We start from the raw sequence: 18,115 nt of genomic DNA, 5'->3' as shown, positions 1-18,115 counted from the left end.
CTCTCCTCATTGAAATTGCATTTCAAGTCACTTGAAGGTGCACCTGGGATATGAATGATACTACGAATACATCACGCGGTCTACGTCAATGATACACGTCCATGATGAACTTACCGTGCTGAAAACCGACGTCTCAGGAGTCGAGTGAGGCTTGAAACCTGGGGGCACCTTGTCTGACTTGATTAGAGTCCAAACCATTCATCATAATTATTTAACTCACATACCAGCCGCGACATTGTTTAGTGTAGCCGTGTCCTTTCGTGCTGTCTTCCCAATAAACTCCCGTGAAATACCAATGTCTCTAGCCGATGGGCTTGAGCTTCTTCTTCTTTTTCTTCTCGCCACCTGATCCTTTCTGGAATTGTCGCCAGCTGCTGATCCGCTCATCCCGAGTGGCTTCCCAATCCTGTTCATGCTGTCGCTTGCGCTTACGCTCTTCCACCTCGGCATCAGTACGTCGTTGTTCACGACCTTCTTCCTGGAGCTGGGCTTTCATCTGGCGGCGTCGGCGATGCTCGTTATCAATGAGAACATCTCGCGCTTTTGCACGCCACATCTTTCGGAACTCTTCCGTCTTAAGCTCTTCGCTGTCGACAGTCCATTTGTTTTCGCGAATAAGCAACATTCGAGCGTCCGCAATAGCTTCATCTAGCCGTGCACGGTGCTTCTCGTCCATGAGCTCTGTCTGGGCTTTCTTTAGCCGATCGAAGGCATCTGGAGCCAGTGGATTCTTTGTTTTATCGGGATGGATGAGTAGAGACTTCTTGCGGTACGTAACTTTGATGTCTGAGTCAGGGACACCAGGTTGGAGATCAAGAACGGCATAACTATGAGAAAGTTAGATCTCAATGCAGAGAGATGACGAAGGTTTCACATACGCGTCGAGGCGAAATGCCTTCAAGATGCGATCAATCTCAGCATCCTGGAGAGAGTCAGCGCGAGTCTTGATGACTGATCTAGTTGTCGCAAACAGCTAACCTTATCAAATTCTTTGGCCTCAAGCTCAAGAGCATCGAGCGCATCTTTATCTTCTTTCGAATCTTTGCTGGACATTATGGGCAATGATAAGTTTCTAGAAGTTGAAATGATGAAGAGCCAACAAGGTTGAAAATGAGTGAAGATAGGTTAATAGTAGGCGATAGACAGTCGCAGGGCCGGAACAAAGTGGCCCACTTATATGCCCCGCGAGATAAGATAACAGAAAAAATTATTGGGAAAGAGAGCTACTGAGCCTCTTAGACTATCTTAATTCTACATACATATTGCTGATATCGACGGCGAGTCACAATGCCACAACGCGGCGTCTCACCGACCCCTTCTGATGGAGAGATTGATATCTTTGGATCGTTATACCCCGGCGACGGCGAAGACGAGAACGGCGCCAACGATGGCGGCGCGGACTTCGACTTCGATGGCCTGTTAAACGCCCCAGAGCCCGGCAACGATGACAACGATGAGGCATTCATCGCCCTTCAACAGGCGGCTTCTTTTCGAAAAGCTTCGAATCTCAAGGGCAGGACAGTCAAGAAGGGTGGAGGTTTCCAGGCAATGGGTAAGAATGGCAACATATGAGGTGAAGAGACGACTAATATCTTCCAGGTCTGAACAGCAATCTCCTAAAGGCCATCACACGGAAAGGTTTCTCGGTCCCAACTCCAATCCAACGTAAAGCCATTCCTTTGATTCTAGACAGAAAAGATTTGGTCGGCATGGCCAGAACAGGTTCCGGAAAGACAGCAGCCTTCGTTATTCCTATGATCGAACGATTGCGTGCTCACAGCGCCAGGTTCGGAACACGAGCGCTTATCCTTTCGCCTTCTCGAGAACTCGCGATCCAGACTTTGAAGGTTGTGAAGGAATTCAGCAGAGGGACCGACTTAAAATGCGTTTTGCTTGTTGGTGGTGATAGCTTGGAGGAACAGTTCGGATCTATGGCCGCCAATCCCGATATTGTGATCGCAACACCTGGACGATTCCTTCATTTGAAGGTCGAGATGTCTTTGGACCTCTCTTCTATCAAATACGTGGTTTTTGACGAAGCTGATCGCTTGTTTGAAATGGGGTTTGCGGCACAGTTAACAGAAATTCTTCATGCACTTCCGCCTTCACGACAAAGTTTGCTCTTCTCGGCGACATTGCCTGCCTCTTTGGTTGAGTTCGCTCGCGCCGGCTTACAAGATCCAAGTCTTGTGCGACTTGATGCCGAGACAAAGGTCTCTCCTGATCTCGAGAGCGCTTTCTTCTCTGTCAAGGGTGCCGAAAAGGAGGGATCTTTGCTGCATATCCTCCACGACGTTATTAAGATGCCAGTCGGTGCCCCAGTGAGCGCAGAGGACTCCGAAGCGGGATCCAAGAAGCGAAAACGGGGTGCTGACGGTTCAAGTGGCAAGCCTACCGAGCATTCCACAATCATCTTTACAGCAACCAAGCATCACGTCGAGTACCTCGCCAACTTATTGATTTACGCTGGTTTCGCTGTCTCCTATGTCTACGGATCCCTTGACCAGACTGCACGAAGAATTCAGGTTGAAGATTTTCGAAGAGGCAAGACAAACATTCTTGTCGTTACTGACGTTGCTGCACGTGGTATCGATATTCCAGTTCTTGCCAACGTCATCAACTTCGACTTTCCTCCCCAGCCCAAGGTTTTCGTTCATCGAGTTGGTCGTACTGCGCGAGCAGGCCAACGGGGTTGGAGTTACAGTCTTGTGAGAGATACTGACGCTCCTTATCTTCTTGACCTTCAGCTGTTCCTTGGCAAGAGACTTGTCATTGGCCAGGAGGCTAAGAATCCATCATTTTCAGATGATGTGGTTGTTGGTGCATTAAAACGAGACCCTGTAGAAGCTCAGGTAGAATGGTTTAACAAAGCTTTGTACGAAAGTGAGGACATCTCAGCGCTACGAGGAGTTGCTATCAAAGCAGAGAAGCTCTACTTGAGAACAAGGAACTCGGCAGCTGGTTCAAGTGCGAAGCGATCGAAGGAGTTGGTCGGAAGTGAGGGTTGGACACAACTTCATGCACTCTTTGGGGAGGATGTTGATGGAGCTGAACAAGCGCGAGCCAATATGTTGGCTAGAATCAGTGGTTTCAGGCCTCAGGAGACCATTTTTGAGATCGGTGGACGCCGGGACAAGGGAACTACTGAAGCTGCCGAAGTAATGAAGCAGTTGAGAAAGAGAATTACGCCACGAAGGCAAACAGAGAAGAAGGATCACGACGATTTCGATGGCATTGATGACGATGTGCCAGTTGGTGCCGAGGTGGAGGCCATGTCCGATGAAGATGAAGACCAGATGGATGTGGACGAGGCCGCCGAGGAGTCGGATGATGGTTTGGAGGTCACCGTATCAAACACCAACCCAAAGAAGGGGCAGACGGATTGGCGAGACTCAGAAGTTTTCATGTCTTACACGCCTCGGACATTCAACGCCGCCGAGGAACGTGGGTACGGCGTGTCGTCCGGTGGCCAGGACTCTTCCAATTTTGTGGAGGCTGCTCGTGGCGTGACCATGGATCTTACGAATGATGAGAACGCCAAGAGCTTCGGCGAGCCAACTCGCTCAAAGATGCGTTGGGACAAGAAGTCCAAGAAGTATGTGTCACGGGAGAACGATGATGACGGATCCAAGGGTGCCAAGATGATCCGTGGCGAGAGTGGTGTCAAGATCGCGGCCAGCTTCCAAAGTGGCCGCTTCGACAAGTGGAAGCGTGCCAACCGTCTCGGCAAGCTCCCTCACGTCGGCGAGGCAGAACGTCCTGGCGGTGCCAGCCATGTCGCCCACATTCCCTCCGGTGTCCGCTACAAACACAAGCAGGAGAGGGCGCCAAAGGAGGCAGACAAGTACCGCGACGACTTCCAGGTCCGCAAGAAGCGTGTCGACGAGGCGAGAGAGAAGCGCGTGGGCCGTTTCCGCGACGGTATGGGAAGCAAAAAGGAACTCAAGGGCAGGGACGATGTCCGCAAGGCCAGACAGGAGAAGGAGAAGAAGAGGCTCAAAAACGCCCGTCCTGCCAGGAAGAAGTGATTTGTCGATTGCAGTGGCATCTACGCATGGCGTTTGGTCGATTTGTAGAAAAAATAATGCGATTTGTTTCAATGGGTTCTTTCAGCACTTCAATGAGCTAAACTGTAGATATTCTTGAGTTTGAATCGGGATGTGTTGCCTTTCGTCACGGGCCAAATGAGCCAGAGAACCACAGTTTCGAGCCAAGCACTGTTTCTTTGAGAATTCTTACCCCTGAGCATCAGAGTCCAACGCTGGTTAATACACACCAACTTTGTCCTCTAATTCAGCAGCACACCGTTTTTTTTTTATTGCGATTTTAAACGTCTCTGGTTACAACTAATGTCGAATTTTACCATGGCTACCCTTCTGAAACCGTATCTACAAATTCTTTTGAGGTGGCTAGAATATCGGTGAATAGGACACAGATTTGCATACCCTAGGACACAGTGACATTACACAAGACGTTCAGCGAACCTCAAAACAGACCGCGATTTAAACACCGGCTATATAAATAGATACAAAACATAAAGTCTTTGAAGTGTATCAGATTGCTCATGGGATTGGCCACTTGTATAGTTTTCACTGCAAGCCGACCTTACCGCGTCAACAACCAACATCACCAACGCACACATCACGAAGCTTTATATTCACCAAGCACAAAGAGCTGTCGTGAAACAGAAATCCTAACCAAAACATACTTGTATTCCATCTTCGGCCCGGCAAGTTAATGCTACCCCAATCATTGTCCCGGAACCCGATCACGGATAGCTATATGAGCCAACACCTTGATAAACCACTTTCTAATATCCGTCTTCGCTTTGCTGACTTCTATCGGTATTCTCAATGGGTATGGGTGACGGATGTAATCTATATCTGACGTGTTTGGCTATTGTCGACAACAATACGCCGCTGTTTGCCCTGCAAGCTGATGGGATGTTATGCCAGCTCCCTCAGAGAGCTCACCTATTCAGACCTCTTAACCGTGGAAGATCACTCCTCGGAATTTTCAAAGCAGTATAAAGTCGAGCTGATTCCATTGATAATGGGAGCCACCTTAAAATCTGGATTTGCAAAGCTGTCAACTTAGGAGACCAGAAGCGAGAATCCAAGCGAATCTACAAAAGAATATCTAAACGAAGACCACAACCTCAAGATATCACAATGAGAATCACAAAGAAGCAGAGGCTGATAGCCACGATCTGTATCTCTTTCTCTTTCTTTGCAGCTGAATTGGCTGGTAAGTCAAATATCATCTTGAGAATCCTCACTGACAGCATATAGTTGGGTTCTATACTCGCTCGATCGCATTGATCGCCGATGCTTTTCACTACGTACGAAAATCCCTTATTGACCAAGACGGAAATGAATATCTGACAACAGACAGCTTAGTGATCTCATCGGAATAGTTGTCGCTCTAATAGCGTTGATGGTAGGTTGCGAACCTGCACCTCAAGTGTCGTCCTATGTAGCTTACTATGTTAGTTGCAAGAACATAAGAAACCAGCTCCACAAGGATACACATATGGATGGCACAGAGCAACTATACTGGGTGCATTCTTCAACGGAGTCTTTCTTTTGGCACTGGGGATCAGTATCCTGTTGCAGGCTGTTGAACGATTCGTTCATTTGACTCGTAAGTTCTCAGTTGATATACGGGATCACAACCAGAGGAAGCTAACAAAATAGGCGTACAGCAACCTTTTCTGATCATGATAGTTGGTTGCGTTGGTCTGGCACTAAACATTCTCGTACTATCCTTCCTTCACGGTGAGAAAAGACTCCATCCTTCTCTGATATTCGCGATAACACTCACTGACTTGCTTCTTCAGAGCATGACCATGAACATGACCACCAGGGAGATAGACAACACAGCCATGATGATAGACTACAGAACCAGGAGACTACTGGACCGTTAACTAACGAGACAATAAGCCAGAGCTTGACAGGTTTGGCACACGTGAGTCTAACATGTAGGCAGTTATAGAGTCTTTGTCATTAACAATAGCTCAACAGATTCCCATGGACCACCATAATCATAGGCACACAACTATGTCCGTGAAGGGCCCAGGAAGGGACTTGGGTATGCTTGGCGTTTTCATTCATGTTCTAGGAGATGCCATCAACAACATCGGAGTCATCATTGCGGCAGTTCTGATCTGGCAACTCAAAGGAGAAGGTCGATACTACGCGGACCCAGCAGTGGGAGTCTTCATCTCACTCATGATTCTCCTATCAGCTATACCTTTAGTCAAGAAAAGCGGCGCTATTCTACTACAAACTGCGCCTGAAGGCGTCAACCCTGAGGACGTCAAACGTGACATTGAGATGGTAACAGCGTATAGCTCATTCTGTTCAGAGCCAAGACTAACAAGCATTTTAGATCCCTGGCATCATATCGGTGCACGAGCTGCATATCTGGCGCCTGGACCAACGCAAATTTGTCGCCTCTGCCCACATCGCCGTCGATAGTAGAACTGTCCAGGGCTTTGCAGACAAGGCTAAGATCATCATGGAGTGTCTCCACGCATACGGGGTTCACTCAGCAACCCTACAGCCTGAGGTTCTCGAAGCGAGCCCCGTGATCATGCCTGACAGTGGCCCAGGGTCTCAGGACCAGGCAACTTCGATCGACGCCAATCACAGTGTATGCAGAACTCAACGGCCGCGAGGAAGTGAGCAAGAATGCCAGGTGATTTGCGGCAGCTCGTGTGAGGGGCTGAGGTGCTGTGCACCAGTGCACCCTGAGTGATCGACAGCCTGGATGCTGTTTGCTACAGTACAGTCCGAACCTGAGGCGAAATGTGACGAGGAGAGGGGTTTGAGGGGTCTGAGAGGGGCCAATTCGTCAAAGAAGTCGTAAAAGTTTATTCCTCAGTGATTTTGTGGTCTCCCCCACGCTAAGAGAAAAAGGATATCCCTGAAATGACTATAAGAAGCAAACAGACTGTGACTGTGATGCGGCTTTTGCCGCCGCCGCCGTGTTTAAGTGGCTTTCAGATTTAACTTAGTGGGCAAGGGCTTTTGAGTGATGTGAATTAGTTGGCGGGTGAAGCCGGGGGAAACGTTCATGAGGCTTTAACATATGCCTCAAATAACGGGGTTGTGAATTGTGAGGATAGCGGGGTTGAAGTTCATAACTCGATGCTCGCAATACAATGGAATGCAGCCAAGTCTCGACTAACATTACAAGTTTCACTATCAATCAGGTCAGGCAGGTCATTGCGTATTGTTAAGCTGTGTTCACGCACTGCAAGCCACAGAGCAAAGGGACCCCGCGGCTGAAGTGATGTGATGCATTTTCCACTGGATCAAAGACCCTTGACAGGATTGACAGTCAGCCTCATGAATGGCATATGCACAAGTCACACCACCACTTGCTTTGGACCCTTGAAATGTGATGGCGTGCTAATCTCAATGAGGAAAAGCTCATGAGCCACGCATTAAGAGATCTGAGGCCAGCCACCATGATCCATCCGAGCATATCAGCATATGTAGCATTTGAAAGCTAGGATGGCGATGATGGTGTTTTAACCTGGAGTGTGATGGGCGAGGGTTTAGCGTTACATTGATACAGGCAGCCAAATTAAAGACGTTGTGTTTTGAAGGTAAGATTGTCAATGTTCATAAAGTGACTTGACTGGGAGACATCTTGTCACAAGTCAGCTGCTCATTTCAGTGAGACGGTCAAGGGACGGCCCGCCCATCAACTAGTCGACTCAGGCCAATGATGATGACAGACATCTAACAAGACTCACAATGCCAGGGTGACAGAGTAAGCGAACAGCTGCTATGCTACCCATCTCATGACTGTGTGATGTGCTGAGAGTAACATTTGCCGACGAAGCATTAATAATGTTGCTTCCAATGGCCAAGATTCGCTGAAAGCTGTTCCTTGTGATCAGACGAGGTGAATCTCTGACCAGGATTATTCTGAGGTGGAAACACAGCTGTGTCTCTTGACGTGAACCGGTCTGCCAGGACATGCCTGACACACATTTGAGCGCAATTGTAACCGTAATTTGGTGTGGGGAGTTGATACGTATTGATCAAGTTCCGATCGAGTAACCTAGCAAATCCGAGACGATGATCCGGATGCAATCTTAGGTTCCCAAGCACTCGGAGGACACAGCAGGGATTCTGGTTGGTAACCTCTCCAACCGAAGATGTGACCTGTAACAATCCATAGCAAGGATGGAATAAAAGCTCATGCGGCCGCTCCCACGCGCGCCCGCCGGAGTATGTATGGTGGTTCATTTCATTTTATTTCATTTCATTGTCAGAGCATCTGCACCAGGGATCTTGAAGCAATCCCAAAGCTCCAAGGTGAATGGATATCCCGTAACTCCTGTAACTCGTCTGTTTACGCGGAGACGAGACAAAATTAAATACCAGTAACCGCCAAAGGCTGGTCAATTGCGGAGACTGGGGCTGTGGGTTAGGGCGGTTGCAATGTATGTATGAGGACCCTTTTTTCCTGCTGCAGCTCATAAGCTATGGTTACAGAAGCGAGAGCGCTGGGCGGTGAGATGGATGTTGAAGAGGAAGACAAGTGGAGTTGCGAAGGTGGAGGTGTTAATAAAGTTACACGTGATGAACGCCATGTTCGACGTAGGCAGGTAGACCACAATACATACATACATACAAGAGACAGTAAGTTATGGTTAGAGTTAAGGAGGGATGCATATATTCTGAAACCTGATAGAACGATATGTCATGGCAAGACATCAATAGAGGGCAAACTACTAATGTATGAAGTTGGAAAGGGAGTTGACGAAGCAACTTCTAGGGAGACAACTAAGATGATAACAACTAAAACATCAGCCATGATAGTTTATTAACTAAGAATGCAGCTATTCATATTATGGCTAGTGACTGCTGAAGTCACTGGACTCTCAGACCGGCACTTGTGTTTGTTTTCAAAGATTGATATTAGTTAGCCAGTCTCTTTGGCTCCATAGACACAACATACCAAGATACCTGCTGCTGCAGCCACATCTGTATGAAGCCGAGCAGGGGAGGAAACCAAGACTGAGACATGCGAATTGCCCAAATAGGCCACTCGTGTTGTTGACAGCTCATCTTGAGACATCAAGGAGGGTTATCAATTCAGTCGTCACTCTCATGTACCTTGATCATCACATCTTGAGGCTATTCAACAAGTGATCTGCAGACAGCCGGAAATTCGGACAGAAATTCCTCTTCACCGACAAGAAGGCAATATCGCAAGTCTGTTAATGAATACGTACTGTATATACCTTGTCCTGCTGATAGTGATCTTTACCAACGTCACGGAAAATAACAGATATGTGGTTGCAGTGGCCCGCTAACGGGATGAAGATCGACAGTCCAGACCTCCCGTCGTGTGAGTCTGTACTTGTACCGCTCCGACATAGCCTCGCACTCGACAGCCCCAGATTACTGATAGTGAACAAACAGGCCAGACCCGGACACATTCTATGAGAGTCGGTATGTATCGAGTCGTTGAGAGCAATGGTGCCTACGTGACTCATTCGCCACGGATTGGCCGTTGATCGCGTTTTTTCTTGTTCCTGTAGATCACAATGGAGGGGAAGACACAAGTGACATGAGCCTCGAGGCAGCTTATCGCGGGGCATTTCGTGGCGGGACATGACGATGGCGATGCAACCCCACGACGCCTGGCATCCAATGGAATTAGACAGGCATTTGCTCTACGGATACAAACGTGCAAGTGGCCGTTAGGGCCGAGGCCTCAGACAAAAACACTAAGGTAGCCAAATGTTTGGTTGCTTGTTAGTTAGTTACCATATTCTCTTGTGAATGAAGTGAATAATAATAAACAGTCTTTAAACCGAGCCCTTGAGCCGAGAAGGGTCCAAGAGCTAATTATCCGTACCTGAGCGTGGAGCATCGTCTGTTTCCATGCCTGCTCGGCAAAGAGGATTATTCGAATCGATCGAACCCAAAGACACGGTTATGGTACCTCGTGGCATTAGCATGCTCAGCTCATATCCATTATTTAGCATCGTGCTGCCTGCATCACATTCGCAAGGGGGCCATTGGCATCGAGAAGGATCAGGGATTAATCGGGATCCTCTTTGATTCAAAATTCCGATGCTCTGACTGACCAGGGACTGGAACTAAGGCATAGGCGAATTCAGATGCGTACAAAAAGCTACACAGTAATGTCAGGCCTACTTCTTGTTGGCTTGATCACTGGCATTGGCATGGCAGTGCGTATGTCTTGGCAGAATGTCATCCAATGTCATGTTGTAAAGGGGGGTTCCCGCGTCTTGATATCCTCAAAGGTTCAAGCGGAGCTATATCCGGCAATGCGAGTCAAGCTGTACGGATCGAGATGCCAATGGACACCGCGCGAGTCGAGCCCGAGTTATCCGTCAAGTACTCCGTAGAGTGATCCTACTAATTACGTACTGACTGAAGGATTCTACGACGGAGCCACCGGAGAATTTTTCATTTCTCACGGCACTTCAACTTCGAGTCGAGTGGGTGAGCGAGAGAGAGAGACGGAGAGACTGGGAAGAGGGAAATGTTCAGTAAATTGGAGGTTGTTGAAAAAACAAGCTCATCCTTCACACCATCAACAAACAAATTCGCATCCATCTCGGAGCCGACATGTGGATGTGCTAATTAAGTCAAGGACGTACAGCGCACACACACACACACACTCTCTCTCTCTCAAGTCGCATGTACAATAGCGTCATGTGTACGGTGCACGTTTTCTTGAACCAATAGAACAGAGGCCAACGGGTAGGCCAATGCTACCAGCCGATAGCGGCGGCTTGCAATTGCGCGCGTTGGTGATGGCATTGTGATGACCAGAACAAGGGGTTGTGATAATTTCATACAAAATACCCTTACCTGGCCTACCGACATGTACAACTACAAGAAATACCTACCTTACATTACATGCATTACAATTTGGGCTGCGATCGATACGCGCAATTTTGAAACTCTCACTGGTCGATGCCTTATCGATCATCCATGTCGATGAATTCGCGCTCGTAAACTGTTCGCTTACCGACTCGCTTCCCTTCAGTACCTTCTGTATCTCGAGTACAAGCCCGTCGAAGCAGATCACGAGGCAGCGGAGGACAGGACAGGACTTGACTGCGGCACCGTTACCCATGGCGTTCTTTAGCCGGCTTCTTGATGCTTGGCCTTGGCATGTCTAGCTTATACCGTAGCCGCTAGTGTGCGCGATGGTTGCTGTGTTGAGGATTGGGCTGAGTTAGCAAGCAGTTATTAGTTAGTTGTGGAAGTTGTTGTAAGAGGAGCGTCAAGTTCAAAGTAAACGTTGCTTGCTGCGTATTCGGACTTGCGGAAGTCAGAGAGTCAGTCAGTGTTGTAAGTGTGTAGTAATTGCAACACCGGAAAATTTGATAATATACCCGGAGCTTTAGAAGACGTCCCAACGTGGTCTAGGCGTCTATGAGTCTACAGTACTGTAGAGCGCAAGCCATCGACATGTCAGAGCACACCTAGAGTTCCATTATCATGACCGTCACCATGGTATTCAATCAGAGGCCTTGACCTTGTCTGCCATGTTTTGAACCCCGGAGTTTCCATCATCTACATATCTGTCTCCCTTGTTTATACCGGTATGCCTTTTGAGTCTCGAGGGAGAAACAGTCAAGACAGTCGAGTCTTTCTTGTCCTGGGGAATGTATTGGGGCTAGATAATAACAAAGTACCACTCAGAATACGTTTGCGCCTTTTCTCTTGAGATGTTGAGCCTCACGTAATGATTTCCAATGACCAAAATAGGAACGAATTCCTTGTCTTTCGTTTACTTGTGAGACGTGAGCTGCTGGTCTGGTCTTGCTGCGACTCTGATCAAAGTATCAGTACTACACATCTACTGCAACTCTTTGACCCTTGGCTGCTGGGAAGACCCTGGTCGTGGCCCGACGACTGCCGATTTAATGGTTGCTTTCACCGCAACTTGAGAGCCAGGGATTTGAGGATTTGCGGACGTCGTCTCTTTTGATGCTTACAAGGCGCTTGCTTGCTTGCTTCTCTTTTGAAGCTTGTTTGACTTGCATGTGCTTCCTTACCTTATCTTGCTCCTGAAGTCACTCCAAACAAACCCCCCGTCAAGGGCACAGGCTGAACTTCTGAAGTCAACAAGGGGCTTCATCAGGTCCCATTCGCATCCATTCTCGATAATCAGAAAGGACTCCATCTTCAGGCCTCGACCCTCTTTTCTCCGTATTTATTACTTCTTTTCTGTTTTACATACTATATTTACATTACTCCGGCTTGCCCCTCTACGATCAACCACAGACAAAAGGACCAGCAGAGCCGCCCACGACAAGAAAAGAAGGGAAAGAAAAAAAAAGGGCCGGGTAATTGTTAAAACAAGGCCCGCCGTTGTCGTTGACTTGGGCCTATCATCTTAAAGGCTTTGTCTGTGGAATGGCATCGCCCACCCCGAAGATCCATTTATTAGGTGTTTAGCCACCCACAGTGCCGCCGCCGAAACATCAACTCGAGGTCCAACTTGTTACATAAACATCGCCGCTTCGAGTATTCTCGCCGTCTTCGAGTTTCGGTTGAACGAGTTTAGCTCATTAGAGTCACGGCTCATCGGCTCGACCCAGTTTATTTACTGTACGTTCTCGACTCTACAGCAACAGAATAAAGGGACAATTTCAACGTGAACATTTTCTGGGCAAATCAGATCTAACCAAAAACCTAACCCGAAGGTTGACCATCTTCGGTTGCTATACAAAAGTGGCTCTGCCCCGGCTTTCAGTTCCAGCCACTTCGGTGTGTTTGAAGGGTGCTGTCTAGCATCGGGTCTCGTCATTCGGCATCAGAGTCGCTCTCAGCGCCCGTTTAATCTAAGACTCTGGGGAAACAAGATGCGGTCCATTCCTCGACTCTGATAATCTCGCCCACTCTCCTCTGATCCATCCATCCATCCATTTCTGCTGTACAGTACAGTACAGTACAGGCGAACGAGAACGAGAGAGAACAGTAACCCAGGCCCAGGTTGGTAATAATCCACATTTCGTCTGTTGTTGATTCTCCTCCGATCCAAATCCATCCAATTTATAATACCCACCCATACACATGCAATCTCCACTGAACTATTCCCCATCCCATCTCCATTCTCCATCCTGGCCCCGAGCTAAGAGGTACGGGGCATCTCGTACCTCGTGGTCCAAGCCGCCACCAGCGCCAACCCTTAACCGCCACTAACGAGCTGCCTGGAATACCTGGCCCTGAGGTACCGCCCGGGAGCTTCCAGCCCACTAGACCTCAGCGCACGCACACCCAAAACTGGGCTGCCACCCGCCCCGAGTTGGCCTTGACCCGAGCATCTGGATCAACAACAACTCTGGGCTTACTGAACCTCGAGCATTTCCGTTCCCTTGATCTTTTGACTTCACCTCGATTTACTTACCTTGACATTGACGTCTATGATAGCGTTTTCGAACTCAAAGTCCCTCTCGCTGCCACTACCTGTACAACAGCTTGTCCAGCTCGAAACCCCGCTATCCATCTCTCCACGATCTTCCACCTGCAGCTACTGACCCCCATCTCCTCCTGTTGATCACTCGCAAAGACCGCGCATATCGTCTGCCTCCACCCACGAGCTACAGATCAACCCCTCACACGAAGCAGAAGCTCCAGCACCTCCAGCACCACCAGCCAACGGTGACAACCAACAACAAACCCTTCTGCTCTCCGCATCTCGCGCTTCGCAACGCTTCGCAGCGCACCGTACCGTATCATTTGCACCTCGCGTCACCTCCAAGTCTCCCAGTGACCAAAAGGATTCAACCACTCATAGTCGATCCAGGATCAGCTGTGTATGCTCTTCTCATACATGGATACATTCCCATCACAGTTGCTACCCCATTGCTGAGCACAAACCACCATTGCCACCCTCCAGCTCCCGCCACAGCAGCAATCAACACTGCCGCCACCTTTTTCCTTTTGCGACGTTATTAGCAGACAACCAACCCAAGCTTGCCTCCAGCTTGGATCTTGCTTTGTTCGAGCATTGATTGAGCTTTGAATCTGATTTCCAATCTCCTTGACCCCTCCACCTTAGTCTGCGCCCGCTCCAGCTATTGGTCTCTCAAGCTCAAGCTCAAGCTCAGGCTGGAGTGAATCTAAGTTCCGCCTCTGCAAATTGATTGCAATTTCACATGCCACGCGCAGTGGTTACTATGCGACTACGCCCAGCTCGAAACACTTCGTTATCCATCTTGATTATGGCTCGCCGTCGTGATTAATATCGACGGCCGCCTTCCTTGTTAACTCAACCTGCTGCCCAAATCTCTGAGTGCGCCTCCCGACATGCTCGGCCGGCTCTTGCACTTGGGCTCTGGCGGCCCTTCAGCCACGCCTACACAGGCCAGTACAAAGACGTCGAGGCCAGTATCCTCACTCGAATCTGCCCAGGAGGATATGGTCACTCGAAATCTGCTTTTCCCAGACGCCGATGCTTTATATCAGCACCGCAATGATCAAGTGTTCCCCCTATCAACCACACCAACAACCCCTGCCACCTCTACGGCCAATGCCTTTGACTACAGCGGCGATGTCGACTTGGACGTACGTGATGTTAGGGTCATCATCATGCAGGATGCCCTGGGACCTTCTAATGCAACTCTTTTGTTTGACAGCCACCCTGCTCCTCCAGTATCGCCCACGGAGCGCCCGCCCATTCCTCCAGAGTTTCGAAGAACGCCAACATCATCGCGAAAAAGCAGTCTTGGAGGCGTTTCACGACCCCTAGTGATCCAACCGGAAGGACCTCAGCCTTCGCCTCGACAGGGTGCTTTTGACCGACGAGCCTCCCTCCAGGGGCGCAGGGATAGCCACGTCGAGTCAGATGGACAGAAGGCTGCTCGTGAGTATCGCGAGGAACTTGCAACCTTCTCAAGCTGCATCTTCGGTAACTCAGAATTAATGTCCTACAAAGGAACATCGACCAAGGTCCATGTTGTCCCTGGCGAGTCACGTCCTGCTGAACCTTCGAGCAGCAGTATTGGGGATGGCCGAAGCTCCATCGGACGCTCTAGCGCGCGTTCAAGTCGGCTATCACAATCCTTCTCCTCACAAGCTTTCTCCCCTACAAATATGTCCGCAGCCCAAAATTACTCCTCTACCTCACGACATGTCGAGAAGAAGAAGGTGCTAATAACTCGTTTGTTTCCTGTCAATCTCAGTATTGATGACCCAGAAGCCAACGTATCGCCCTCTAAAGAATATGCAGAAGAGAATACAGGCTTCCCCTTTCCAACGACGAGCGAGGAGTCTGTGCCGAAGAAGAAGAAGCCTCAGCCGAAGCAACGGCGAACGCCGATGTATGCCGTGGTACTGGTCGTCCAACTACCTGCTGCAAGTACCACCACAACCCGAATTTCATCTATGAACCAGTCCAAATCCGCGCAGCGCGAATCAAGCTCTTATAACGATCAGGAGTTTTTCCCATCATCTTTCAGCTCAGCTCGTCCTTCAGGATGGACAATGGTTGGGTCCGGAAATGGTGATGGGTCAGACACTTATACACCTGACATGGAGGATAGAATCGATTCTCTGACTCGACACTGGGATATCATTATGAGGACAATGACTCATCTTCAATCTGTGGTGGCCACTACGCTGGCCACGTTACTAAAGCAGGTCGACCTTGCTTCTCCCGGTCCAGCCCCTGGACCGGTTCTTCCAGTAGTAACTAACAAAAATGGCAGAGCACATTCCTTCTCGGACCAGTACCGGGGTGATATGTCTCGGATTAAGCCTTCGAAGAGCACCACCAAGTTGGTTTACCTTTGGCCAAACTGTCTCGCTGATGATAAGATTGTTATAAGAGAAGTCGATAACTCTCGACAAAGAATTGTCATGGGATTGAGCGCAGCAAGAGTCGTAACGGGCCAAGGGCGTTGGGGGATTTGGCGTGACGAAGCTCGATGGGCCTCCAAGTGGGTCGCTGGCACCGACAATCAGAACCAGTTCCTCTACAATCTCCTGACTGGGTTTCTGTCAACCCACACAGACTGGCTGCAGGCCCTTTGCCCTCCCTCGTATCGAAGACGGCTGTATCTTCAGCAGAAGCACCGAAACGAGGAGGATCTGTCATTGCCGGCACGGACCATTATCGTGTCTGATGACAAAATGGTTGCTAGGCGCCTCATCTTTCTTCTCTCTGCCTTCCTTCCTGCCAATTCTCATTTTCCCACGACCCGTGCTCATCGGCCCAGCACTTCAACTTCGGTCGGAACATATTCCAACTCGCCCCCAACCTTCGTAATTCCTGTTCTACGGGAAGAGTCTCTTCGCCGAAAGATCAACAGACGCACAGGCCTCCGCCGAGCCTCGCATTCTAGAACAACGAGCCAAAGCGCGAGGGCCCCAGCTGTTCCCATGCAACTCGCTCATCTGACTATGGATCGCAATCATGAAAGGAGAGTCTCGGACGCAGCTTCAATCCGACCCCCAAATCTTGCAATGTTTGGCAACGATGTTGTCAGCAGGAAGAGTAGCGCTGCGACAACCACAACAATTATGCCCGAGACGACTATACCACATTTCTCGACAGCTCAGCGAGTGGAATCCCAGAGAAGGCCTCGCCCGAGCAGCAGCGGCAGTGTCGCTACTGACGACTTGAAGCGCTCCCTGAAGCGAGGTGAAAGCACAGGCGCGATGAGCAATGCCAGTAGCGACGCTAGAAGTCAAAGTTCGCGCTGGGGGAGCGTCATCGGTGCCCTGTGGAACAGTTCCACTCGACGCCGCGACTCAACCTCGTACAGCACATATGGCGGGTATGATCCGAAATCGCCCACCAAGGCTTCGTTCCATAGAGGGGACAAGCTGTCTCAAATGGTGGAAGAAGCATCTCTAGCAGACAATTCTAGCGCCCCTTCACCATCGGCTCGCCGGCCTTCTACTGATGCTCTGAAAGGGACTGGTACACCAAGAGAATGCAAGGGTCACAGTCGAGAGCCATCAGTCCGCCCTGACAGGACACCGGACCCTAACGGCGCATTCGAATCGCCCGTTAAAACATCTATCAATGCCGACGATGGTGTCATTGACGTAGATATATCCTTTCCCGATTATATGACGTCCTTTGAGTCTGCCATCAGCTCGCCTTCAAGCAGTGGCTACTTGTCTACCCCTGGACTTCAAAGCGGGCTAGAGTCTTTTGAACAGGCCTCACGATTGTGCATCGATGGCGACCTCCCACTCAACGCTGCTGGCTGGTTGAACCGCTATCATCCTGATTTTGCTCTTCAAGCTATTCCTCCCCAGGAGGATTTGATGGTGCAAATCAAGGCATCTCTTCAGGCTGAGCCCACGCCTCCGCCGGTCCAGCCTATCTTGGGCGATCTAAATGAACGCTGGGTCGATATTAGCAGCGTCATGATTGCTGATACTACCACCAGCTCAATCACTCGTCTGCGGTACCGTCGACTAGTCAAACCACGATCGCCAGCTGACCATCGACCTCTCACTGGCCCACCTGGTCTGTCGACCTCTTACGGGGGGCTACTTACTCCCTCGATCCTCCCTTACGAGGTTCAACTTGAGGAAGAATGGATCGAGGAGCCTGTCTTGCACCCTGATGAAACCCTGACTGATGCCGTCGAAAGAGTCATCAGCTTGAGCCAGGACACCAGCAAAGATCACTCTTTGGCTTCCTCGCAAACACACAGCGATACTCGCATGAGTACCGAGGTTGAAGAACCTCTATCAATCACGGCTCCCATCACGCCAGCACTGCCTCAGGCACCCTTGGAGATCCCTCGTGTCCAGTGCAAGACCGTTGTCCTCTCTGCTCTTGAAGACAGTATTCGCGAAGTTATTGATATTCGCGAGAAGCGGCACCTAGAGACCAACCATGCTAGAAACGGCCGATCGCGAAGCCCACTTCACGATGCCATTGGCTTATGGCTTGACCATCTCGATATTACCGATGGATGAGTTCATCATAACCATTCTCATTTAACGACTTTACGACTTTGTCTTCAGCGTTCATCCCCCATACAGTTTTGTCTGACGGAGCTACAATTGCCATCGGACTTTTCCTCCCAAGACATCCAAATGATACCCCATGTGACGCCTCGTGCGTACGTACAAGT

General features: G+C 49.5%; 4 protein-coding genes across 4 annotated transcripts; 3 read left to right on the top strand and 1 right to left on the bottom strand.

Moving 5' to 3' along the window:
- Nucleotides 1–301: 301 nt before the first annotated feature.
- Nucleotides 302–1,053, bottom strand: J7337_004410 (uncharacterized protein; the record flags this gene model as incomplete). The annotated part of the gene is made up of 3 exons (XM_044822104.1): nucleotides 302–827; nucleotides 879–922; nucleotides 979–1,053. 3 exons carry the CDS (start codon nucleotides 1,051–1,053, stop codon nucleotides 302–304), a joined length of 645 nt encoding a protein of 214 aa, XP_044683437.1.
- A 234-nt stretch (nucleotides 1,054–1,287) lies between these two features.
- Nucleotides 1,288–4,028, top strand: DBP10 (ATP-dependent RNA helicase dbp10; the record flags this gene model as incomplete). The annotated part of the gene is made up of 2 exons (XM_044822103.1): nucleotides 1,288–1,552; nucleotides 1,600–4,028. The coding sequence occupies 2 exons, from the start codon at nucleotides 1,288–1,290 to the stop codon at nucleotides 4,026–4,028; spliced, it is 2,694 nt and encodes an 897-aa protein (XP_044683436.1).
- A 1,143-nt stretch (nucleotides 4,029–5,171) lies between these two features.
- On the top strand, nucleotides 5,172–6,759 carry J7337_004408 (uncharacterized protein; the record flags this gene model as incomplete). The annotated part of the gene is made up of 6 exons (XM_044822102.1): nucleotides 5,172–5,247; nucleotides 5,292–5,341; nucleotides 5,395–5,439; nucleotides 5,947–5,967; nucleotides 6,024–6,338; nucleotides 6,391–6,759. 6 exons carry the CDS (start codon nucleotides 5,172–5,174, stop codon nucleotides 6,757–6,759), a joined length of 876 nt encoding a protein of 291 aa, XP_044683435.1.
- Nucleotides 6,760–14,324: 7,565 nt separating this feature from the next.
- J7337_004407 (uncharacterized protein) lies at nucleotides 14,325–17,957 on the top strand (the record flags this gene model as incomplete). Its single annotated transcript, XM_044822101.1, has 1 exon — nucleotides 14,325–17,957. One exon carries the CDS (start codon nucleotides 14,325–14,327, stop codon nucleotides 17,955–17,957), a length of 3,633 nt encoding a protein of 1,210 aa, XP_044683434.1.
- Nucleotides 17,958–18,115: the final 158 nt, after the last annotated feature.

The sequence above is a fragment of the Fusarium musae genome, chromosome 3 (assembly GCF_019915245.1).
Source record: "Fusarium musae strain F31 chromosome 3, whole genome shotgun sequence".
Taxonomy (NCBI): Eukaryota; Fungi; Ascomycota; class Sordariomycetes; order Hypocreales; family Nectriaceae; genus Fusarium; species Fusarium musae.
This window is presented reverse-complemented; position numbering and strand designations above follow the sequence as displayed.